Source organism: Panulirus ornatus, chromosome 6 (assembly GCF_036320965.1).
Source record: "Panulirus ornatus isolate Po-2019 chromosome 6, ASM3632096v1, whole genome shotgun sequence".
Taxonomy (NCBI): Eukaryota; Metazoa; Arthropoda; class Malacostraca; order Decapoda; family Palinuridae; genus Panulirus; species Panulirus ornatus.
The window spans coordinates 8,173,811-8,200,764 of NC_092229.1; the positions used below are offsets into that span (position 1 = coordinate 8,173,811).

Genomic DNA, 26,954 nt, shown 5'->3' on the forward strand with positions numbered 1-26,954 from the left:
CAGGCAGAAGTCACAGGACCTGCCTCCTATCAGCTGATCGCTTACACATTGCTTGGTTCTAGTGGCACCTAAACATGCCACCTGGCTTCTCCAATTGCAGCCCACTTTTATAGAGCAGTATCCTTACCTTTTGTTTTACTTATTTCTTAGTTATTTCAGTGTTATCATTATACAGCCATGAGCTGTATTGTAGATTTTTATGTAGATTCTAGTCATTTAGGATGTTTTGCTTGACTTCAGAGTCCATACAAGTGGTAATGCATGTGATGTGATTGTCTTGATCCCTGAAGTAGATTTAGGTGTTTATGCTTGTTCACCTAGTTGTTGCAGTTTGAAGTTGAGTAGTTATGCTGACTCTGGCAGTTAATACTTCTAAAGCCCAACAGGTTAGACCACTTGTCTAACCAAGAAATAGATCCAGTTTTTTTATGTAGTGGATTTAAGTAATAATAGAATTGTGTTCGACTCGCAGTTGGTGTTGTCACCTGTCTTTCATCACCTCTGACCGGGTTCCAAGCCATCTCTCTACCTTCAGAGTTTGTTTCCTTTTCTCATTTTCCTTTTTAATCTGGTGTTTAGAGGGTGTCAATATTTTATGCTTTTATGGTAATGATAAAGTTACTGAGTGACTAGTGGGTGGTATTATAACCTTGTACTTTCTTCTCTTCCACACTCTGTATCCTGAGGGATGATTGTTTTCTGGTCCTTTTGGTATGCTTTTTAGCATATGGGCCCTGTAGAAGGGGAGTTATGCTAGAGATAGGGTTTAGATTGTTGTTACAGTTTCTAAAACCTGGGTTGTGACATTCCAGGTTCTGATATAAATCTGGTGAAAGCCTCCTTATTCCTGAGTTCTGTCTCATGACCTCTCTTAGTGTTTGGTAGGTGAACAGCTCTTTGAATTTGGCCCTTGGGGGAAGGGATTGTTTGATTCATGCAAATGTGGCTTTCGCTGAAAGTGAGAATGTTGGGAGCCGCTTGTAAATGAGGATCCCCGCATTCATAAATGGGCAGGTCGATCTATTGGCCCATGCCAAAGGGATGCTGGCAAGTCCCATACCTTGATCACTATGCTATGATGTCCTGGGGAGCAGGGGCTGCCCCCAGGGATTGGATGTGTGGTAATCCCTTGTCAGGTTCTAAACCATAACTGTTTAACATGTTTATGCATTAGGTGGTGAAGGAGGTAAATGCAAGTCTTGGAGAAAGGGGCATGCTTGCAGTGTGTAGTGGTTGAGGGGGGCTTGGAAAGTGAGTCAGTTGCTGCTTGTGGGTGTTACAGCACAGGTGTTAGATTCAAGTGTGAGAAACTGCAGTTGTTGTTTGAGTTTGGGAGAGTGTATGAAAGGAGAAATTGAAAGTAAATGTGAATAAAAGCAAGGTCATTTGGTTTAACAGTGCTGAATAATTGAAGAGCAAGTGGGTTTTAGGAAAGGTAGGGGATGTGTGGATCAGATTTTTTTGGTGAAAGTGAGTGTGGAAAAGTATCTAGCAAAATGTAAGAAACTATATGCAGCTTTTATGGCTCTGGAGAAAGCATATCACAGAGTTATAGGGGAATGCTTTAGGGTGATGTATTAAGGATACATGGGGTAGAGGGACATCTGTTGGGTGATATGAAAGCTTTGTATAGAGTAGCAGATGCATGTGTGAGAGTGGATGGAGAGTAAATGAATTTTTTGGTATACATATGGGTGTGAGACGGCTGTATGATGTCACCATTGCTTTTTAACATATGTATGGATGGAGTGATAAGAGAGATGAAAGCAAAATGAGGGAAAGAGGGTATAGAGATGGAGTGTGATGTTGAAGTACTGTGGCTAGTTACAAGACTATTTGCAGATGCTTTTTTTTTTTATGTGAATGAAGAGGCATTGCTGAAGGTTGTCAGCATGTTTTGTGATGTGTATAAGTGTAGGTGATTGAAGGTTAATGCGAATGAAAGTAAAGTAATGGTTTTTGAAAGGAAGCATTGAAAGAATAGATTGATATGTTTCACAGAGGTCAAGAATCAAGAATGTGGAAATGAGCTACTTGAAAGGAGCTTGTGGTATAACTAGATGGAATGAAGTAAGAATTGAGGGGTTGAATGAGAGATGGCTGGGAATGCAAAGGGAATGAATTGTGGAGTGGTAGAGTGGGTGTAACATAAAACTTAAAGATAATTTGGGCATGTGGAAAGAATGCAAGACAAAGAATTTACAAGGAGAGTGTATGATAATACAACCAAAAGGGGTTAGCATGAGAGAGAGACCATCTGTGACCTGGGGAACTTGAATGGAAGAGTACTAGAGGGAGAGAAATGGTGGAATGATTTATGCAAAGGAGGTGCGTAAGGACAGGGATAAGTAGAAACTTATGCTTTGACCTCCCCTTTGATGGGAATTTGTTGAGAAAACAGGTATCAGAGATATAGATAGATAGGTAGAAAGTGCAGAGAAACAGGTTAGTTTGGATGTGAGTTTGAGTAGAGAACTCATGGAAGAAGTTGGTGTTTTAGATACTTTGGAGTGGACATAGCTGCAAATGGAACCATGGATGTAGGAGGTTATTTATATGCTGGGTAAGGGGCTATAGATTCTAGAAGCATTGAGGAATATGTGTAAAGAGAGGTCACTATCTGGGAGGGTGAAAATGGGTATGGTTGAAGGTATAGTCTCAACATTGTTTGATGGATGCAAGATATGGGCTATGTATAAGATTATATGGAGGAGAGTGGATGTGTTTGAAAGAAATGATTAAAGGCAAAAAGTGGCTTTAGGAGTGTTGATTAAGTGATGTTAGGATAAGAAAGAGGTGTGGTAATAAGAAGAGTATGATAGAGAGTATTGCATGACTTCCACTTCAGTCCTAGGTTTTGGTTTTGACACTGGGTAAAGATTTAAAGTAAGCTAACGTATGACTTTGTACATTTCCTTTGCCTCTCTACTTAGCTCAGTACAGATTGGCAAGAATACAGTGCCTTTCTTGAAGAAACTGTTGTCTTGGAAGTGGATTGTCCTTTCTGAAAAGCTCTTCTTTAGCCCTTTGCACTGCAGAACAAGGCTAGTAGTGCAACTGCCTCCTGAGTGTTCATCAAGAACCCTTAGCCTGAGTTTAGGATATTTTCCTAACAGGAAACGAATCAGAAAGTGAATTTTACTTTCCTAGCCCTTCCTATAAGGAACTAATTGCCATCCCTCCCTACAACCCAAGAGGGAGCTTTCACTCTAAGGCTCTACATAGTTTTGTGATGGGTTCAAATTAACCATAATCCATAGCTTTAGCTAGAAGAAAGTTATCCTAGTTGGCTAGGAGAAAGTTAGCCTAATAGTGGTCCATTCTATTTATTCTGGTAATTTCAGCAGCAGAGCTTCATAGCCTGTGCAGTGTTTCTCTTAGAGCCTTTAAGACATTACCATGTTTACTGAAGGTATCTTTTTTATTTTCATAATTATAGGATGTTCAGCCTTTGAAACAAGTCATATACCTCTGTTTAGCTTTAAGTACATGGTTTAGCAGTACATATACTAAATTGTTATGGTACAGAGAAGTATAGCAAATCCCTGTGCAAGGATGGCATGCATATTGTGAATGTTTCTCTTTTTTCACTTAGATATCATTCACCCTGTATTGGCTTGACCTGGGCTTTATACTAGAGCAGTGTTGTTAGAAGGTGGCCTTCCCCTTGTCGCTCCTGTGAAACATTTTGTTGGAAATCTTGAAAGTGTTTGACACCATTCTTCCACCTTCATTATGAGCAACTTAGTTTTTGCTATGGTGGATATACCCTTTCATTTTCAGAATTCCTCCAGTTCACCATTGAAGGATCTCTTCTTTAAAGTTAGGCCTAAGTGAAGTTTATTTTTAATCCTTCTTTCTCATATGCTTATGCTGCCATTGGTCATGAGATAGACCATAAAAGACAGAATTTAAGATTTTGAAGGGTGAAAACCTTTTCTCTCATGGGCATTTTTTTTGCAAGGTGTTTTCACTTTTTTTCACCCATCTTGGCCTTCCCCTCTACTTTTTAATGAAAAACGTTTTTTTTTTCTTCTTTTTTTAAGCTTCTTTGAGTGTCTTGGGCTGTCATCTGTGATCTGCAAAATGTGTGATCTTCAAGCAGTCAGTTGGAGATGGGTCCAGTGACTTAAGCCTGGTTATAAAATTGCTGATTGGCCAAGTATGGACCTGCTCAGATGAGCATATAGCTGCAGGCACCAATGAGTCATTCATAAAGGATGAGTGAGGCTGCTTCCTCCTCACTACATATGAGGCTGAATAGTTCTATGTTGATATAACACCTAGAAATGTTTTTTCAATGCTTGAGGGCCTCTGCTTCTTAGAGAACAAGTTTTTCAACCTTCAAAATGTAAATATTGTAACTTTAAGAATAACAAATAGCATTCAGTGTCATTGTAGAGGGAAAAAAAAATAAGTGTAAAGTATTCAGCTATCAATCTATCTAATATCTCTGATGCCTGTTCCAACTGGAACTCCTTAGCTTTATTATCATTCATATTACAGATAGTGAGAACAGGTCCAATGAATCCAGTGGTGGTTAATCCCACACCTGACAGTCAGTCCATCAATGTTCCTCACCAACAGCAGAATGTTGTACCAGGTGAGTCTGCATAATGCATCCTTTACTGCTTTTATACACACTCAAACACAATGACTGAAGACATAGTTAATGCAGACAACTGGCAGATGTAAGAAATTGTATGATACCAGAGATTATTGAAGAGATGGGGTCCTATGAATGTAAAACTCCCTCCCCGTACAAAACAGGTAAGTAATTACTTAATCACAGAATACCAAAAGATCTTGACCCATAAACGGCTGACAATAATCCACGTCTTGTAATCCACTTTCATTCTCATCCAAATCAGTTTGGAATTCACTTCCATAGGCTCTTTGACACATTCCCACTAATCCTCCTGTTTCCCTCACACTTAACCCAGACTTCACCCCTAAGACATTCCTAAACCATTCTTCCTACTTCCCTTTAAGATTAGTTTCACTCAGAGCCAGAACATCCACGATCCTCTTTCCAAACATACTACCCAATTCTCCCTTCCCCTCATCCTGGCTTATCCGTGCACATATAGATTCTCTAGCCTTATCCTTTGAGGAAGATGAGCACTCTTTCCTCAGCTTTGTCTTCAGTTGCCACTTTTAGAAATTGGAAGAAAAAGAGGATAGGGTTTCTGGCTCCCTGCTCTTGCCACTTGCAGTTGCTTTATATGACATGCAGGAGATACGAGGGTAGTATTGTTTCTCCAGTCTCATGGGATAAGGAAAAATAATGCTTAATGTTAGTGGAACATTGATATGGAAAAATTTGATAGAAACTTGTATTCTGAGAAATAGTGGGTTTTGATCAAAATTTTGAATGGTTAAAATAAGTAAAAGATAAGTAGAGGGAGAAGCAAACTTCTGAAAAGCATTTTTGCCAACATTAAAGAATCAGGAATGAGATTATAGAGGCATGTAGAGAGGAGTATATGAATATAAAGTAAGATTTCCTGTGATGAACTGAATGGGTATAGATACACAAGAAAGCAGAATTTGAGCTGCAAGGTCAAAGGCCTTTAGTATGTGAATGTGATATTCTAGATAAAGTCATCTGCAGAAATGTGTATGATAAAGTTGAGTTGGGGTTTGACATGAAAAACTGTCATGCAGGATAATGGGAAAATGGCTGTATGATGTAGGTAGATAGAGAAATAGGTAGATAAAAAGGCAGAGGTAGAATCTCTTATTCTCAACCACATAACTCTTTCATGACTCTTGTCAAAGAAAGTTATGCTGAATATTGATATACAAACTGTCTTTGTGTTCTTTAGTGTAGATCACTGTGATTTTTTTTTCATACCTACTCTCCATTTCTTGCATTAGTGAGGTAGCATTAAGAACAGGACTGAGCCTAAGAGGGAAAATCCTCACTTGAGCCCCTTTTCTGTTCCTTCTTTTGGAAAAGTAAAAACTGAAAGGGAGGATTTCCAGCTCCCCACTCCCTCCCCTTTTAGTCACCTTTTACGACATGCAGGGAATATTTGGGAAGTATTTTTTCTTCCCTATCTTTAGGGATATTTTAGTTATTTTTTTACGGGCTGTAATACTGCATATATTCCTGAAAATGGACACAATTTACTATGAATGATAGCATTTTTGATGAAGGTTTTCAATTTTCATTTCATGTTTTTATATATCTTTTTTGAATCCTAAATATTCTGCAGATTCCTCATTTTCATTGCACCAATTGTTGTTACAGTATCTATGGTCCGAGGTCCAATGGCTAATCTGCCCAGAATGATTGGTCAGACACGACAACGGTGGCCTGTTGGTAAGAGTTTTTGTGATATTTATGTTTTATGGATACTTCTTGGTTATCTTTTGTTCAGATACTTATGTAAATAGTATCAATCTGCCTTTTAGAATATTTCTATTTTATTCTCTGCGTCCCCCACCTTCAGTTAACTGATGAAATCTTATCTGGTTCAGGCTTTCCCTTCAGAAATCCTGCCATACCAGTCTGATGTTTTGACTGTCCCTTTTTGCTAATTTGATTATTTATTCAGTAAACTCCTTACAGAGATATTGCCCATTGGAAACTTTACCTAACCATGTTGCAGATCTTAGTGTAATCCCTAGTGATTAACTAGTCTACTGACTGAAAGGACCAAGCCTTTTTTTCGTTGTATATGTTTGCTACATAGATATTGTTTTCATTGCCTTTAAAGTACTGTTATTGTTTTAATTAGCACTTGCTTCTCCATATGCATGCTCCACTGCTGAAAGATTTTGATTGTCATCAGTATATCTTGGTAAAGCATATTTTTTGGTGATGTTAAAGAATTTGAAGCATTGGTTTTGTTGATCCTAGTTTTTCTTTTTTATAGGTTTTTTAGGCACCTGCTTATGGATTTGTTTCTGAGAATCATGGCAGATGCTCAGCCACAGTAAGCTGAGTCACAATATTAGTATTCTTTCTCTTTCTTGTGGATTTTGCTTTGTTTCTGTAGGTATCCAGAAAAGTATCTAGTTTCAGTACGTAATATTTTTCCCTTGTTTACGAGATATTTTGAGAGTAATTTGGTAGGCTTACATATCTTAGATGTTGCCAGATATGTTGTTTATAGATCACCACATCTTCAGGATGGAGGATTCATTATTATGCTAAAACCATTGCTTAAGAAATATTCATGTCAATGGCAGTTACCAGTTTCTTGCACTGTAAGATCTAATGGAGACCATATAGAATTAGTGAAGATTGCCTAAACTAGTAAATAAAAGGTAAGTATAATTAGGGATATAGGAAAAGATGGAGGAAAATAGAATTAAAAGGGTAAGGGATATACAAAAAAGATATATATATCAGTATAGTGCATCAGTGCACAATACAATATTTTCCATAGTAAAGTAGGGTGTTGAATGCTGTGTTTCTTCCACCTTTTTTTAATTCTTGCATTCTCATAGATACCTCCTTGCAAGTGCACTTTTTTTTTACATTTTTCTCGGTTTCTTTTTTTGCTTCCTTTTAGTCTGCCTCTGGCCTTTCTTATCACCTCTCACATACAGTGTCTCATAATTTTCTTGCATGTTTTTTATATGTTCACACTGTTTTAGAATGCTGTCCTTTATAGTGTTTAACTTCTTTTTTTTATACAGTTTCTCTGTAATATCCTTAGTTCTTTTTCCACTTATTCCACATCACGTTTGAAAGAAATGAATTACAAAGGGTTTCATCTTCAAGGTTATTAATGTGGTTACATGATTAGAGAAGGTTAAGCACTGTTTTCTGAATAACCCTCCCACCTCCTTAGCATACCATCTTAACTATTTGATATTCTCTCCAACAATTTACTCTGTAGATTTATTTTAGATTCTGATTCCCTTTTCTGTAAATGACACATGCATGTGGATTTGACAAGGTAGTTATTAGGAAAGAGTCCCAACATTTGGTAGTCAGAATTCAAACAGTGTATCCATTAAATACTTGCTGATCATGAGCTGAGTTAACATGAAGCCACCAGTTCAGATCTACCTTTGCTTGTTAACATTTGATTGTTCCTCTCCCTTCCTAGCCCAACTACTCCATGACTAACCACCAACCCACAAATAGAATTATAAAGCTTACCCCTGCCTTCACTTCAGTAACATGTGCTCAGATTCCCCCCATTCTAACGAATATCAAATTGACAACTCATATACACACTGAACTATTCCGACAAGCACTGAACAACCCACCTCTCAACTCAATATCTGTTTGATTGCAGTTTCTCATGTCAGCGAGGTAGAACCAGGCTAAGTTTCTTATTTATTTATTTACTTATTATACTTCGTCGCTGCCTCCCGCATTAGCGAGGTAGCGCAAGGAAACAGACGAAAGAATGGCCCAACCCACCCACATATGCATGTATATACATACACGTCCACACACACACATATACATACCTATACATTATGAACATATAGATATATATACATATACAGACATATACATATATACACATATACATAATTCATACTTGCTGCCTTTATTCATTCCCATCGCCACCCCGCCACGCATGAAATGACACCCCCCTCCCCCGCACGTGTGAGAGGTAGTGCTAGGAAAAGACAACAAAGGCCATATTCATTCACACTCATTCTCTAGCTGTCATGTATAATGCACCGAAACCACAGCTCCCTTTCCACATCCAGGCCCCACAAAACATTCCATGGTTTACCCCAGACGCTTCACATGCCCTGGTTCAATCCACTAACAACACGTCGACCCCAGTATACCACATCGTTCCAATTCACTCTATTCCTTGCACGCCTTTCACCCTCCTGCATGTTCAGGCTCCGATTGCTCAAAATCTTTTTCACTCCATCCTCTCACCTCCAATTTGGTCTCTCACTTCTCCTAAGTTTCTTAGGCTCGCTAAATACCTCCTGGCTATATCCACCATTTTTTTCTCATTTCTTTAATGATAAAAACTGCACTTTGCATGTCTATAGTCTCCAGAAATGTGTTTGTATGTGTGCTTATTCTTGTATATATGTATATATTTTTTGGTCATATATAGGAAGATAAAATCAGAGGATCTTCTGTATAGATAGATACAACTGTGAGATATGAGTTTTGAGCAAAGGTCAGAAATATCTTATGAACTGAAGAAAATGGCATGAATATACTAGAAGCAATATGCTTTGTGGTGGCTGAATAGATTTACATTATTTTAGAATTCTAGTAGATGCAAAAACAAAAATATTAGCAAAGACAGAAGGTGGAAAAGAAAACATATCCATTTGAAATAATTTTTACAGACTCTGGGGGTGGAGGTACCAATAATGTTCCTGGTGTGGGAGCATGGCAAGGAGGTCCAGGACAGCGTCCACCTGTCATGCCACCCTTAATGGTTAACCAGCAGTCTCAACAGCCAGTACAGGCAGATGCAGGAGCTTCAAAAGCACCATCATCATCCATTTCAAGTAAGTCAATGGATTGTTTTATAATATTTTGCCATATGGAAATCTTTTTAGATAGGAGAGTCTTTCAAGAATGATAGTGTGAGGCAGAAGCATTAAGGAAAGTGCTGGAGATTCTGTACTGAGTTACTCTTATTATGCAGATACATTTGAGTAGAAGCAGTAATATAATAATATGTTTTGAATTAATTTATTGGGTCAACAAAATGTCTTTTGTTGACCCAATAAATTAATTCAAAATGTCTTTTGTTGACTGGTTGTGGTAGCTTAGTACGGATTCAAGTTGTTCAAAGGGGCCTAGGTCCCAGAATTAAGGATTAATCATCTTTTATGACCTTCGTGAATAGTTAGGAGCCTTATGATCACTTTTGTCTACAGGGTCATTGGATTGTCCAGTTATCCTTGAAAATCCCTTAAGATCCTTGAGATTGGAAACCTCTTAACTTTCTGCCTTCTGTTGAGGTAGCTGCCTATCAGCCCTTGCCAACCGCCACACTGATGATTTTGGCATACTAGCTTGGCCTTGGTCCACCCACTGACCAATTAGCAACCTCCAACCAGCAGTGACATTGTCATCCCCTGGTTGTTGATGTTGATATTCTTTATCATTCTCTGGACACTGGATGTGTGCTTATGTCTTATACTTTATTCCAACTTTCTTTTTTATTCTCGCTTCTTCCACCATACCATGGATAAGTATCCATTTTTTGATTTGATAGAGGCATGGTGTATTATAAAGTTTGAATAATGTGTATAATGTACATATTTAAGTTTTTACCTTTTCTGAATGGATGGTAACACTTTTTCTCCCCTCTTTCTTTCTTTTCTGTGTCTTTGTTTTATTTGTCAGTTTCTTTGGAACCTTTTAGTGTATGGTCCTCTAACAAGTGGGAAGTCCCAGAGTGATGACAATGATTCAAACTCTGGGGTAGTGCCATTTGGGTTTAGGCATCAAATTAGGAGCAACTTTTGGTTGAAAATTACCCTCCAAGTCACAGTGGGCAAGATGGAATTACTTTGACCATTTAGTCTGGTAGTCCCACAGCTCAACCTTTGGTGCATCATGAAGCAGAAGGGAACCAGGGCTGCTCCTGGAAAAGAAAATGCAGTTAAATCCTTGTAGGACCAAAGCTTTTAATTTAAAGATTTTTAATGTGTTTTAGTCCTTTCCTCTAACAGATTAGCTGCTGACACTTCTCCTTCTACACCTCCTTTCTCACTATTGTCGATAAATTCTCCATGTGTTTATGACCCTTCTTCTAACTGAGCAGCCTATAGGACATGTATAAAAGACCCATCAGTCGTGATTTTCTTTTTAATTGATATACCTTCTTCCCTCAGATTTTGTTCCAACTGAAACCCCTCCATTAAATTGAATTTCTATTCATACCCAATGACTGTATTTCTCAGATCCCAAAGTTCTCTTGTCTCATGACACCCTTCATGATCGATCCTTCAGTTATTTCATGTTTTTTTTTAACTCCTCCTCTTGTTGTGGTAACTTTTGGTCTTGCTTTTTAACAATTTTCCATACCATCGCCAAACTTTTGTTCTCTTGTGGATCTTCTTTCATTGCTGCCTCTTGTTTTTAAGTGGATCTTGCCTGTTATTCTGCTTGTGTAAACAGTTTCCTTTTTCACTATGATTACTATTTGTGTGTTACAGGGAGAGAGTTTATGGTTGTGTTACCTTGTCCCCTTACCTTGCATATATGTACCATGTCTTTAAAACACACACACACACACACACACACACACACACACACACACACACACACACACACACACACACACACTCATGCACACTCTCTCTCTCTCTCTCTCTCTCTCTCTCTCTCTCTTTCTCTCTCTCTCTCTCTCTCTCTCTCTCTCTCTCTCTCTCTCTCTCTCTCTCTCTCTCTGTTGTCTTTTTGGTAACAAAGATATTTTTATGTTTAGGTGATTATTGATTTCCAGTCTATTATCATTAATATTGTTGCTTTATTTTCAACAGATGATGTGGCTCCAGGATCACAGCAGTCACAATTGCAACAAGGTGGAGGTGCAATTGGACAGGGAATGAATCCCCCAAGTCAGCGTTCTGTGGTATGGCAAGGCACTCTTGAATGGCAGGAAAAGAAAGCAGATAACAATAGCAGGCTTGTACACCAGGTCACTTGTAAAATGACTTCACTCGTAGTGAATGGTGAACCAGAAGTGTAAGTAACACATATTCGTAGTGAATATACTTTGAACAAGGTACTATCTCTTCTTTATTTGTGAAACTTTTCTGTTTTCCAGTACATATTGAGATAGTCTATGTATTTTTCTGCCCATTCCTTCATATGATCATATGTAGTCCCATAATTTAGGAAAATATCTTCACATACTGGATTTAAGTGCTAAACTCTGTACATGTATTATTTGTTTTGGTCCTTTAGAAGTGATTTAGAGAGTGGTGCGTGGTCTGAGATACATAGGTCAAATCATTGTCAAGAATTTTAGAGATGGCTGCCTGTGTTCCCTTTAAGAGCTTGCTTTTATCAGATATCCAATTCTTCTTTGTGAGTTATGAAACATTCATATTCTCATGCTTGTTCACCATTTCCTGCATTGATGAGGTATTGCCAGGAACAGATGAAGAAATCATCTCATTCATTCACATCCATTCTCAAGCTGTCATGTGTGATGCACCAAAACCACAGCCCCTTATTCACAGCCGGCCCCATAGACCTTTTGGTGGTTTCTCCAGTTTCCAGTTCACACCTTTAACCCTCCAGCATGTTCAGGCCTCAGACATTCGAAACCTTTTTCACTCCATACTTTCGTATCTAATCCAGAGCCCCTTTCTCTTGTCTCATACTTTTCTGTCATGTATATTATCTTTTTCAACCTCTTCTCACACATTCTCTCCATATATCCAGACCATTTCAGCTCACCCTTTTCTGCTCTCTCAACCATGTTCTTCTTACTTTATCATTTCGTACTCGATCTACCCAATTCACGCTACTTGTTCTCAAGCATTTCATTTCTAACACATTCACCCTCTTCAGTACATACTCATCTGGAGCTTGTGCCATGTATGCATACTTGTTGGGGTGACTACTTTCAAATATGCCCATCTTCACCCTTCCAGATAGTGACCTCTCTTTCATCAAATTCCTCAGTGCTCCTAGGACCACTTGATGGCTCATTTCAGCTCCCATGGTTCAATTTGCTACCAAATTTACTCACAATTATTGAAAACACTCCACTTTCTCCATCCTCTTTCCATTCAAACTCTCACACTGAATAACCTGTCATTTCTTCACTGATGGACTAAGTAACCTTACTTTATTCACATTTACTGTCAATATTCTCCTTTCAAACAATGATTATGGGGAAAATTTACTTATAGTATTAACTAATTGTCAAAGAGACTGTTTTTTCTTGTTAACCACTATTTACACATTGACAATTGAAATGTGTTTTAATGTATACTAGGCTCATTACAAACATCAGCTTTCAGTCAAATATGAACTGTGTTATGTGTATTCCACATTCAGCAAACAAACTTTCCTCAACTTTGGCTGAGTGCTGTGCATTTTTATCCTTGCTGCTGCATGTGCATTTGTTTGAGTAAAGAGAGCAGCTTACAAAGCTGGATTTCTGCCTCATTGAGTTTTTCACAGATGGAATTCACGTAGTAAAACCATTTTTCAAATGTTATTCACAATTGTGCATCAGGATGTTCCTCTACCACATCAAAGAAAATGCCAGCTTTGAGGACCATAACATCTTTATATACTGTGCTGACCATGCCAGTTTGCTTACCCTTTTGTGTCATATACATTTATTTATTTATTTATTATTATACTTAATCGCCATCTCCCGCGTTAGCGAGGTAGTGCAAGGAAGCAGACGAGGAATGGCCCAACCCACCTGTATACACATGTATATACATGAACATATACATACACATCCATACACAGACATATATATATATATATATATACACTTGTGCATATTCATACTTGCTTGCCTTCATCCATTCCTCTTGCTACTCTGCCCCTCAGGAAACAGCTTCGCTATCCTCCCGCTTCAGCGAGATGGTACCAGGAAAACAGACAAAAAGGCCACATTTGTTCACACTTAGTCACTAGCTGTTGTGTAATGCACTGAAACCACAGCTCCTAATCTGCATCAAGGCCCCACAGACCTTTTCATGGTTTACCCCAGATGCTTTACTTGCCCTGGTTCAGTCCATTGACAGTGTCAACTTCATTATGAGCATTTGCTGTCATTGGATTACTGTTTCTAGACACAACCAATTTGCTGGATGATAATGGGCAGCCACTCCTTCAGCAAAACAAATAACTCTTTCATGTTGTGGAAGTCATGTAAGAATGTAATATTAATGACAACTTTGTGTGTGAGAAACTTTCTTCTGCACCTCCTTGTCTTTCTTGAGTGGCTTCCTTCAAACTATCCCTCCAGTGAGTGTCCCATCCAATATCTAGTCAGTTGAATTTCTGAATTTGGTGATTGGTCCAGTGTATAAAGCTCCCAGCACTGCAATCTTCAAATGTTGAAACTGCCTATGGAAAAGGTGTGCTCTACTGCTGGACCATTAAACTTTAACATCAAGCAAAGAAAAACAAGGTGCTTTTAGCTGGAAGATGGGGTTTAAGAGATCCAGTAAATAGGATTTACATCTTGGCAGTTAGAATTTAGTATGCTGACTTTGTGATAGGGGCCTAGGATGATTGTCACTGGAAAAGCACTCTTTATGTTCGTAGTAGTTGGTAGGTAACCAGCGACCAGGGAGGTATGTTACCAGTACTACCCGTTTGGTTATCAGGAGGGTTATTGATGGTTGCATAGTGAGCTCGCACTTCAGTGGTTGTCACGTTGCACTCCTCTAACCCAGGTAGCTGCCTTTCCTTTCTGCTTTACCCACATGTGAACTATTGGTATTCTGTCCACATTCATACAATCTCTCCTTGTCACACATAACACTTAACAAAACTTAACTCACACAGCTCATTCTTTGAAACTAGATATTCCTGTGGTGAGCACTATGTGCTAGCCTTGCCTTTTGGCAAAATGGTAGAAGCAATAGATAGAAGTAGTATGGAGGAATATTTGGGTAGATGCATTAGGTAGTAGTAGTGGTTAGGAACATTAGGCAGGAGCATTGGGTAGAGTTGTCAGTGGGAACATTAGGTAGGAGCCTCTGCAAACACTGCACTTGAGTTGCCCCCTGTCATTGGCCTGTTAAAGGTGAGGCACTAAAAGCTAAAAAGCATCACTGGAGCTCACTAGTTATGGAGACTCTAATGCTGTAGCCATCCCCTTAAGGGAGTTCCAGAAGGGAAGCGGCATCAGAGATATATATGGATAGATAGAACTCTTTAATCACCCTCATGAACCTGACTGCAGATGAACAACTAATTGGAGGGACCATATGCTTGTAATGTTTTCCATTTGCTGGTTTCCTTAGGATTTGGTTTTACTATGGTGTTGCTGGAAAAGGAGGTCATGTAAGAATTGACAGATGGTTTGACATAATCCTCCCCACTTAAATGTCCCCCTCATAAGCTGTGTACTTTTCCCTTTGCTCAGCTTCCATTGTATTAAGGGTGTTTGTCACACCTTTATCAAAGCAGTTATGAATGTCAAGGGTCATGAGTTCTTGTCAGTCTCCAAGAAAAGGATTGCCCATCAGTGCATTGGTTGTACACAACTTACTGACTTGTTCCTTGATGCATTCTTGGGTTGGAAACCCTTGTTTATAGTTTTGGGAATCAGCAGTCTGTAGTGTATTCTCCATCAAAAGCAGATGTTCTCAGTCTCTTTGTAGGATTTTTGATATTTTGAATTACGAAGATTGATAAGAAGCTCAAATCATTAGGTTGCAGTACTGGATGTAGCATAAGTAATGTATTTATGACAATTGGTATGATAATGAATTATTTTCATGGTAATTTTTACAGATTTTAATTACTTTTTGCATTGTACCTAAAAGAGTTACAATGATTGTGTTACAGAAAAGCGGACTGCTGGGCACCAACACTTATAATGCAAATGATTCCAAAGCAGATCCTGGGTTCCATTGGTAATACATACTTCAAGAATGTTAAGACTGTCATGTTTTTACCAGATCCAAGTCCAGCACTTGATACTCTCACTAACTTCTTGCTTCATAATATGGTACGTTTTCCAGATTTGTTTACATAATGTGTAACTGTTTTAGTATAAAAGAAGAATTCTTGACCATTACCTGGTAGGTCCGCTCTGCATCTGGCATCATGCAGTGCCTTTTTTTTCTTTTTAAAGATATGAGTAACATGGCAGCATTTGTATTTAGATAACAATACCCTTATATATATTTATTATATATATATATATATATATATATGTATATATATATATTTTTTTTTTTTATTTTTTTATTATACTTTGTCGCCGTCTCCCGCGTTTGCAAGGTAGCGCAAGGAAACAGACGAAAGAAATGGCCCCCCCCCCCCATACACATGTATATACATACGTCCACACACGCAAATATACGTACCTACACAACTTTCCATGGTTTACCCCAGACGCTTCACATGCCCTGCTTCAATCCACTGACAGCACGTCAACCCCGGTATACCACATCGCTCCAATTCACTCTATTCCTTGCCCTCCTTTCACCCTCCTGCATGTTCAGGCCCCGATCACACAAAATCTTTTTCACTCCATCTTTCCACCTCCAATTTGGTCTCCCTCTTCTCCTTGTTCCCTCCACCTCCGACACATATATCCTCTTGGTCAATCTTTCCTCACTCATCCTCTCCATGTGCCCAAACCACTTCAAAACACCCTCTTCTGCTCTCTCAACCACGCTCTTTTTACTTCCACACATCTCTCTTACCCTTACGTTACTCACTCGATCAAACCACCTCACACCACACATTGTCCTCAAACATCTCATTTCCAGCACATCCATCCTCCTGCGCACAACTCTATCCATAGCCCACGCCTCGCAACCATACAACATTGTTGGAACCACTATTCCTTCAAACATACCCATTTTTGCTTTCCGAGATAATGTTCTCGACTTCCACACATTCTTCAAGGCTCCCAGGATTTTCGCCCCCTCCCCACCCTATGATCCACCTCCGCTTCCATGGTTCCATCCGCTGCCAGATCCACTCCCAGATATCTAAAACACTTTACTTCCTCCAGTTTTTCTCCATTCAAACTTACCTCCCAATTGACTTGACCCTCAACCTACTGTACCTAATATATATATATATATATATATATATATATATATATATATATATATATATATATATATATATATATATATTTTTCTTTTTTTTAAACTATTTGCCATTTCCCGCGTTAGCGAGGTGGCGTTAAGAACAGAGGACTGGGCCTTTTTGGAATATCCTCACCTGGCCCCCTCTGTTCCTTCTTTTGGAAAATTAAAAAAAAAAAAAAGAGAGGGGAGGATTTCCAGCCCCCCCGCTCCCTCCCCTTTTAGTCGCCTTCTGCGACACGCAGGGAATACGTGGGAAGTATTCTTAATCCCCTATCCCCAGGGATAATATATATATATATATATATACATATATATATATATATATATATATATATATATATATATATATATATATATATATATATATGTATATACATATATTTATATACACAGTACAGTATATGTGTGGAACGCGAGAACATTATCTCGGAAAGCAAAAATGGGTATGTTTGAAGGAATAGTGGTTCCAACAATGTTATATGGTTGCGAGGCATGGGCTATAGATAGAGTTGTGCGGAGTAGGGTGGATGTGTTGGAAATGAGATGTTTGAGGAAAATATGTGGTGTGAGGTGGTTTGATTGAGTAAGTAATGAAAGGGTAAGAGAGATGTGTGGTAATAAAAAAGTGTGGTTGAGAGAGCAGAAGAGGGTGTTTTGAAATGGTTTGGTCACATGGAGAGAATGAGTGAGGAAAGATCGACAAAGAGGACATATGTGTCAGAGGTGGAGGGAATGAGGAGAAGTGGGAGACCAAATTGGAGGTAGAAAGATGGGGTGAAAAAGATTTTGAGCGATCGGGTCCTGCCTGGACATGCAGGAGGGTGAAAGGTGTGCAAGGAATAGAGTGAATTGGAACGATGTGATATACTGGGGTCGTCGTGCTGTCAGTGGATTGAACCAGGGCATGTGAAGTGTCTGGGGTAAACCATAGAAAGTTCTGTGGGGCCTGGATGTGGAAAGGGAGCTGTGGTTTTGATGCATTATAAATGACAGCTAGAGACTGAGTGTGAACGATTGTGGCTTTTGTTGTCTTTTCCTAGTGCTACCTCATGCACATGCTTAGGGAGGGGGTTGTCATTTCATGTGTGGTGGGGTGGCGACGGGAGTGAATAAAGGCAGCAAGTATGAATTATGTACATGTGTATATATATATATATATATATATGTCTGTGTATGAATATATGTGTATATGTTGAAATGTATAGGTATGTATATGTGTGTGTGTGGACATGTATGTATATACATGTGTATGTGGGTGGGTTGGGCCATTCTTTTGTGTGTTTCCTTGCGCTCCCTCGCTAATGTGGGATACAGCGACAGAGTATAATAATGATAACAATATATTAGATTGGTATAGAGTGGTTTTAGAGTAGTGTTGATCATCTTTAAACTCTGGGAAACTTGCTTACATTGAGCTGATCATAAGTAGTGTAAGACCAACTGGTAATACAGTAAATCCTCTGCTCACTCATCTGTTCTGGTTCTGTTTAAAGGCCAGAACTATTCCTTCTTCTTGGAAGCATGCATTGGTACATCCCATCCATGACAAGGATGACCATTACAGCCCCTTTATTTATTGTCCTGTTGCTTTGATGTATACCATTTCCAAAGTCTCTGAATCTCTCCTGAACTCCCATATCCTCAGACATATTGAATCTCACAGTCTTCTCCCTGACATTGGGATCTCATCTCTAAGTTCCCCTCTTTTAGCTTTCCTCCCTCTCTAGCTGATCTGTCTCCATGGTTGTGAATGGATCAGCTTCTTTCCCTTTCTCCATCAACATTGGTGTCCCTTGAGATTCTATCCTATCTCCTACTTTCTTCCCTTTTTTTTATCAACAATTTCCTTTTTTCCACTTATAGCCAAATGCACTTGTACCATGATTACTCAAAACTGCATTCCCCTACTTCCCTCAATTCTGCTCCTTCTCTTACTTGATCTCCATCTTTCCTTAACACTACTTCCTCAAAAAACTCAGGCTTGGACAGAATACTTCAGTGGGATAGACGAAATGTAGTGAAGTTTAATGCTTGTAAGACCCAGTTTCTGCTCATCTCTGTCGAAAATTTCCCTCAACTTTTCTCTCACGGGGTTAAGCATTAAGTGTTTAGCATTGCTACATGCTGTTGACTTATTGCCCTGACTAGTTGTCATTGCATACTAGTGAAATAGAATGATTAACAAAAGATTGGTTTGGTTTTCGAAAGTTTCACTCTGCCACAGACTTGTTGATATGAATATCAAGTGATGTATAGAAAGGATTTGGTAAGCTTAATACTGTTGCATTGTTCTTTGGATTAGAGAAAGTCTGCAAAACAGCCATTCCATGGCAGACAATAGTATTAAGGTCTATTTCGTAGTTTTTGAAAGACAGACAGTTATAGATGAGGGTTGATAGTGAGTGTTTTAGAGAATTCCCTCATGTAGTTGTGCAGAAAGCTGTTGTACATTATTCCATGATTTTGTCATAGTAGGCTTGTAAGCTGATGTTGATAAGATTACCAGTTAGGCAGATACCTCTGGTTTTGACTGTTGTGAACAAAAAACTAACAAGACATTGTACAAGATCAACTGAAGACAAGCAATTCCACATTTATTATTAAAAGGTGTGACATTTTCAGTAAAAAATATATGAATTTAGCTTTATAGACACATTGCATTATTTTATGAATAATTGGAGAAATTATTAGTGTGTGGAAAGTAGGAAGTACACTTTTGAAATGAATGTAGAGTTATATTTTGGGATTCATGAATGGAAGATGTGATAATACATATGAGAAATAAGGGCAGACTATGATTATGATGTAAGTCTACATATAGTCTTTGATTTTTTAAGTCAGTTGACATTAGTTATAGATGTTATGAATTATGAGAATGTGATTTAGGCAAATGTTTAGATTTGAGTTCATGTATATAGGTCTGAAATTCAAATATTTAATTTCTAAAGAAACAAAAGATAGAGAAACACTTAGGAGTGTCCACAAATTTTAGGGAAGAATACTTAACAGTAAGGATTGGAATACCTTTAACTAAGAAAAATTGTGGATTGAAGGAGTTGTGGAAGAAGTGTTCATCTTTTGGTGAAAAGATTTAACATGCCGTGCAGCATGAATATGTACTTTACATGTCTTCTTCTTTTTAGGCTGGTTGTGTGCATGTTGCCCATGCTTCGCCAACTCATAGTGAAGTAAAAGTTATCATCCTGTTGTTCTCAAGTGAAAAGAAGGCATATGTGGGATTCATTCCAGTTGACCAGTTCTCCTTCGTTAATAAGATAAAGAGTGTTATCCAGAATGCTCGAAAAGGACAGGTAAGCGTGCTTTCTTTGTGATTCTGCTAGGTAATGAGATGATTTAGATATATGAATATAATGCTCTTCTGATTTATCATTGTTTTGATACACATTTTTTCAATTCAAAATTACTTTTTCTTGACCCATTTTGGCAGGTCATTCGGTTGTTTGATTTTTCATATTTGATTTAGACATATCCCACAAGAATTAAAATTTTGATTTAGACATATCCCACAAGAATGAAAATCTAATCTTAGAAGCGACAGTGAATGCTTTTACTTTGACAGAGAGCAATCTTTCAACTTTCAGCATCAGAAGCAAGTATATGTTATTAGGTGGGTAAGTAATAGTTAATATGCAGCTACTGGCCAAGGAGATACATTACAGGTACTACCTACCTAGGTATCGGAAAGGATAGTGATGGCTGCGTAGTGAGCCAACACTTAAGTGGTTGTCCAGTTTCCTTCCTCTGACCCAGGTAACTGTCCTATCTTTCTGCCTCATCCACATGTGGACTGCTGGCAGACTGTTCACAAACATACAATCTCTCTTATTACATGTAACATGTAACAACACTTAATTCACACAACTTATTCTTTGTAACTCAAGATTTTATTTCACACAACTTATTCTTTGTAACTCAAGATTTTTCTGCTGTGAGTAACATATGCTAGCCCTGCCTTGTGGCAAAATAGTAGGATCAATAGATAGAAGTCATGAATAAAAATGTTAGGTAGAAGTATAAGTTGGAACATTGAGCATGAACATTAGGTAGACACATTAGGTAGAAGTAATCAGTAGGATCATTAGGTCAGAGCCTTTGTGAACACTGTGCTAGAGTTGCCCTCTGTCATTGGCCTGTTGAGGGTGTGGCACTATAAGCTCTGAAGCAGCACTGGAGTTCATCAGTTATGGAGACTTTTATTGTGGCCACCTTCTTGAGGGAGTTCCTGAAGGGAATGGGCATTAGGTATGGAGAGAAGTATTCAGTGTCACTTCTAGGGCTAAATTTTCATTTCATTTGGAAAATGCCTACATTAAATGTAAAAAATCAAATGCCCATTGACTTCATAGATACGTCGAGAAAACATCAGTTTGGACTGAAAAAAAGGTGTATCTCTTTATTACCCTGTACTATATTTTAAGCCCCTAGCTTTTTGTTATATATATAGATAAAATGAAAGACTTCTGTTGCTAGTCTGCCAAAGATTGTTCTGTTAACAACCACTTTTGGTCTTTCCCTTCCCTTGGACTGTAACATATTTCACTTAGATGGACCAGTATTGATACTTTACTTCCATTCATCCATACCATCCCATTGATCCCAGCTGAACACATCAGTTTTAAATCCTTATTCAGAAGTTCTGTAATTTCTTTCCAACACAGTCATTCTTCACAGTCAGTAGAGCCCTGTAATTCTGTTAAAGCATTTAGATGTCTTCTTGTATTTTCTCATATCATGTCTTTGTTTACATAGCAACTTAATTTCATCATTCCACTCCTCAAACCTTTTTCCTTTCTGACATTCTCACTTCCCACCTTCCACATGCAACACACTTTTTGCACACATATGTGCTGTTTCCCTGATTATTTCATATTTCTCACCCATTTCTTAGCTTCATTTACCCTGACCTTTTGTTCTTCTACACTCAGTCTCTCCTGGTATCTCGTCACACAAGCTTCTTTTCCAAGCTCACTCACTTTCACCACTCTCTTCCTATCTGCATCATATCCACTTTTTGAAAGCCTCTACCACACCTCCATCAAGTAATGATCAGAATCCCTACAGCTGCTTTTTTTAGCACAGTCACATTTAAAAACCTCTTTTTTGCATGCCAGTTAATTTGTACACTATTCATTAATGGTCAGCTACCATCTACCTTACTCACACACATATATAACATATGCATGTTCCTCTTTTTAAACCGGGTATTCTCAATCACAAGTGCTTTTTCAGCACACAGCTCCAGAAGCTCCATTTTCATTCTTGTCACTAGGTACTCCATCTAACTGCTACATTACACTCTTGCATTCTGATCAACTATCTTTAATACCTGACCCCTTACATCAAAATTGCTGTTACACCCTCTCAGTTGTTCTTAAAATACTAGCCTCTCTGTTCCTCTCTACAAGACTCTTGCATTCACCTCCTTCACCACCCCTTACCTAAGCAAGTTGAACATCCAAGATGACATCATGTACCCATGCTGCAGACCCTACTTCACCTGGAAACACTCACCCTCCTCACTTTCTACTTGCACACATGTCTTGCTCACTCAGTAGCTTTCCTCCCATAACATCACATATTCATAACATATTCCACAGAACATATCTATCAACCCTCCAGGTTTGTAAGTGCCACAAACAAATCCTTGTGTATCTTTTTAGTATTTTTCACAAACATGCTTCTAAGAAAACACCCAGTTCACACACCCACTAACACTTCTAAAGCAGCATGTATATAGCAAGAATGAGATGGCCTTGATTTGGGTATTCATTTGCTTATGCTGTTTCTGCTATCATAAGGAAAAGTCCAATTAGGCTGTAGTTCTCATGATTCATTGCAAGATTTATTTTAACATATTATGGCATCTCGATGTTTACTGTTTTATTTATATAAGGATGATTATAGCTTTTTTGCTCATGTATGATTTGACTCGTTCTGACATATTTTGCTGAAAAGAATCTCCTCAGTTTTGATGATTTTTTCATGTGTATGAAAACATATTTTGCTGAAAAGAATCTCCTCAGTTTTGATGATGTTTTTCATAATGTGTGTATAAAAATGCAGAATACTTTATGGCAATTTTTTTTTTTGTACTTTAATTTATCAGGAGTAGATTTGAATTCTTTTAAACTAATTCCATTGAGTAAAGGCTCTTTATGTCACACAGCACCAACGAATGATATTCTCATTTCATGAAAAGGATATTTGTTTAGGTCCTGTTTTTGTTATAGAAAAGAAAGATTCACCATATATGCATGATTACCTTCAGATAGCAAATGGTATGATAGCACAAGGAGGTGGCCCAAGTGTACCTGGTAGTGGGACATCTCACATGTTGGTACAGGGAACCTCTGGTATGCAGCAACTCCCCACTGGTGCAGGTAAGCTTGTTAATGTAGCATGTTCTGGTGCAAGTCTTAATTTTTCCTTATAGGCATTACCATAGTTGGAAGAAATGGTCATCTTTTTCTGAGTGTTCTTTCGTTAGGTCAAGGTAACACTGTAGCAGTTATTTCTAATATAGTTTGCTGGAAAAGTAGTAGTGTTTGATAACATTCTTTGACCCTTTCTCCTTTGCAGGTTCTAATATGAACGTCATGCCCACCCAGAGTATGATCATCCAGCAGAACCCTCAACTTACCCAGGCCCTCAGTCAGCCCATTAGCCAAGGTATATTCATACATATAGTTCTAGATGCTATGTTTTGCCAGGTGAACCCTTATGTTTTGGCTAAATTGGTCTAATGTGTGCACTTCTACTCTTTGCTTACATGATTGTAAATCAAGGCAGACCCAAGCCCTCTTGTCAAATTATTCACAAGAATACCTCTGATTATCATATCTTTTTGTGCTCATGATTTTAGATGATCCTCTTGACTAACCTTTAGTTGATACAAGTATTTTCTTTTCATCCTTTCATTAACTAGTTATTCACTGCTTTTGCAGTGTATCCCACCTCAGTAGATTTCATTGATATTCATTTTGTCTCAGGATATTTGTAAATTATTGACTGTAGGTAAATAAAAATTTCTTTTTTTTGTACATACATTTACAAAATGTACATTCTAAGAATCCCCAGCTTGAACCTTACTCCCTCTGCAGTTATGTAGCCATATCTCAAATCTAACTGCCCATCGAGGTGGCTCACATTTCCTTTTCCTACGCAAATTAAGTTATCACCTACCAAGCAAAACCTGCATATGTCTAATACTTGTAATATCTGCTTTTGTTTTGATAACAAAAGGCAAAGCAATTTTAACGTTCTGACTACTGGTTAACAAAGTTGTCTCCTAATATTTCTTAATGTTGCACATCATGATTTGAAACTTGTCTTGAATCAGTAACCAGTGACACAACACACATAGATCTAAGAGTTCAAACAAAACCAAAAATAAAGGCATAATAATATCATGAAATACATAAACACACATGATTTTTGATACAATTATGCAGTAATTCACAAATAGGTATTTTACTTGGGTGAATGTGACTTGCCTCTTCTCCAAGTTTTACTAAATCTGTTAAAGCATATTATGTTTGACTTAGAAACTTTGCAAGCAAAGTGTTTTCACCTTTTATGGCATTAATATAGAATGAATACCTCTATAAGAGTAGTGACTATTTAAGGAGTCCTGAATTTTCAGGCTTTATTTTCTTAGCATATTCTAAAGCAGAATGATCTCTACATAGAATGAACTCCCACCCATACAGATACAAGTTAGACTAATTCAAAGTACAAATGATTGATAGACACTCTTGCTTAGTGGTTAGTTCTTGGCACATATCATAGTCTTTAGTATATTGTCGAGTGTTCATCATGATTCTTCAGGGGGCAGCACTCTTCTTGGAGGGGGCCAGTTACCACAAATGACAAGTGGAACTGTGTCCCAAGGCATGGGTCAACAAGGTCCAGGTGGACCAGTGAATGTGCAGATGGGAACAGGACAGCCAGTCTTGGCTGCGCAACTTACCCCACGTCCAACTCTAAACATTCAACAGCAGCAGCAGCAACAACAACAGCAACAACAACAGCCAGATTTGTTGCAATTACGTCAAAATCAGGTCAGTTGTTTAAGCTTTTGTTTTAAGTATGCAAAGTGTTTGCTCTTACTAGTCTGCTAAAAGCCATGTGACATTCATAGATTGATAGAACTAAAGGTTCATAATGAACTATTTTAATTTGTTACCATCTTTCATTGTTTTACCATGGATATTATGTATTTTCACACTCCTGAAAAGAAATGGTCGAGGAAGGCAAGATATGAAAGTTTCTTAAGAAAAGACTAAAATTTTTTTGTCAACGATTTGCTGTGAATACAGCCAGTGTTAGTAAGAATAGAAAATTTGCTAAGTAGCCTCTTATCTTTATTTCCATTTCCATTTATATAGGATTATATGTATGATTAAGAATGAAAAATTGAATTGGTCTCCCACACTACTACAGTTCTTCATCATTACTCACTCTGCTCTTTAAACTGTTACATGAGAATGTAGCTTCCATTCACCTATCTATCTTCACTTACACATGACCAGTAAAGATTTATCTGATATCCTTGTATGAAATACCTGTCATCATTAAAATTTTATTCACCACCCCTGCATCACTTTCGTGGTCTTCCTCTTCTTTTCATATATGTTGCCTTGCTTATCATAGCTCTTCATCACCACCCTTTCAGATGCCATATATTCTTCATAACTGTAACATCTTTTCTTAGTAGGCTTTCATCCTTGTACCTATTTAGTGACTTCTTTATGCGACATTTCATTGTTACACGCTTATTTCCATTGATACTTGTTTACGTAACAGTATAGATCAAATTTTCAGGTAAAAAATATAGGGTCGACATATCCATGAGTGATAGTTTTGTTGGGTTGAAACTCATGTATGAAAGAGAGGCAGTTGTTATCTTTAAACATAAAAAATGGTTGTCAGTCAACACTAGAACTGTTGGCCCTGCCTTCAGTAGGCTAAGTTCGTCATCCAAGGACAGCCTACTGTATACTGTACTTGCTGAACAATCACAACATAAGCTACACTCCATTTTCTATAAGCTAAGCAGCGGTAGCCTAAGCTGCTCAGATTTTTCAAGCCCACCAAGGTCTATATATCTTTTTTTTGGGTACATTGAGGGTAAAACTGCATTCCACTGTCATTTTCCATTCACTCATAATAACTAATGCCCAGTTAATGGTAAGGTTGTACTCTCTTTCATATAACACTTTTCATGCTTATCACTTGTTTATTACTCTCAGAATCACTTTCATGACTGCATAAATGAAGATTGTGTTCTTATCATCACATTCATCCCTTTTCATAGCATTATTGCTACATTGTATCTTTTGTGTATATCATCTTAGATGTCTACATATTGTCACTTGTTCAGTATTGATTTTTTCATAGTTATTAGCAATGTGTCTATCACTTTGACCTTTTATCCATCTTTCTATATCTCTGATGTCCATTCACTGCAGGACCTCCCATCAAGGGAATGGGCTCAGGAAAAGAGTCTCCACTTATCCATCCTTATGTGTCTTCATTACTTACACAATTCCATGCATTCTTCCCCCATTTCCGTATTCTTCCACTCTGTTTCTTTGTGTCATAGATGGTCTTCCTCTCATACCATTCCCTTTAATCATACTATCATACACTCTCCTTGTAAACTCCTTGTCTTGCATTGTGTACTTAATAGCATAAAAGCTTAAGTGTTATTTTTTACTTTGTCTTATTTCACTGTTGTTCACCCTGTTGTCTTATCAAATCCTAGTATTTTCAGAATGTAGGTAAGTTTTTCCCTCTTTTAGGTCAACTTTAGATTTTCAGTTTTACTTGGGGAAATGAAATACAGTACACTTGTAATATGAAAAACATGTGCTCACACCAGTACTGAAGCGGGGGGCAGCAATGCTGTTTCTTGTGGGGTGGGGTAGCGACCGGAATGGATGAAGGCAAGCAAGTATGAATATGTACATGTGTATATATGTATATGTCTGTGTATGTGTATGTATATGTATGTATACGTTGATATGTATATGTATGTATATGCACATATATGGGCGTTTATGTATATATAGGTGTATATAAGTGGATGGGTCATTCTTCGTCTGCTTCCTGGTGCTTCCTTGCTGACACAGGAAACAGTGATTAAAATGTTAAGTATGATAACTATTAATGAATAATAGTAATTAATATTATTTTTTTATGCT

The 26,954-nt window shown here is 37.9% G+C and overlaps 1 protein-coding gene and 1 non-coding gene across 7 annotated transcripts in view; both read left to right on the top strand.

Moving 5' to 3' along the window:
* Positions 1-26,954, top strand: part of LOC139749043 (mediator of RNA polymerase II transcription subunit 25-like) — a 70,443-nt gene that overhangs the window by 21,572 nt on the left and 21,917 nt on the right. For all 6 annotated transcript variants that reach the window (XM_071662453.1, XM_071662457.1, XM_071662454.1 and 3 more), the window contains exons 7-15: positions 4,507-4,603; positions 6,257-6,328; positions 9,298-9,462; positions 11,452-11,656; positions 15,467-15,629; positions 19,872-20,039; positions 23,018-23,129; positions 23,329-23,418; positions 24,577-24,809. In XM_071662453.1, coding sequence (XP_071518554.1) covers positions 4,507-4,603; positions 6,257-6,328; positions 9,298-9,462; positions 11,452-11,656; positions 15,467-15,629; positions 19,872-20,039; positions 23,018-23,129; positions 23,329-23,418; positions 24,577-24,809 — 1,305 coding nt within the window. The remainder of the gene's footprint in view (positions 1-4,506; positions 4,604-6,256; positions 6,329-9,297; positions 9,463-11,451; positions 11,657-15,466; positions 15,630-19,871; positions 20,040-23,017; positions 23,130-23,328; positions 23,419-24,576; positions 24,810-26,954) is intronic.
* LOC139749267 (U6 spliceosomal RNA) lies at positions 3,486-3,588 on the top strand. The gene has a single exon (XR_011712938.1). It is a non-coding gene; the product is annotated as a U6 spliceosomal RNA (small nuclear RNA).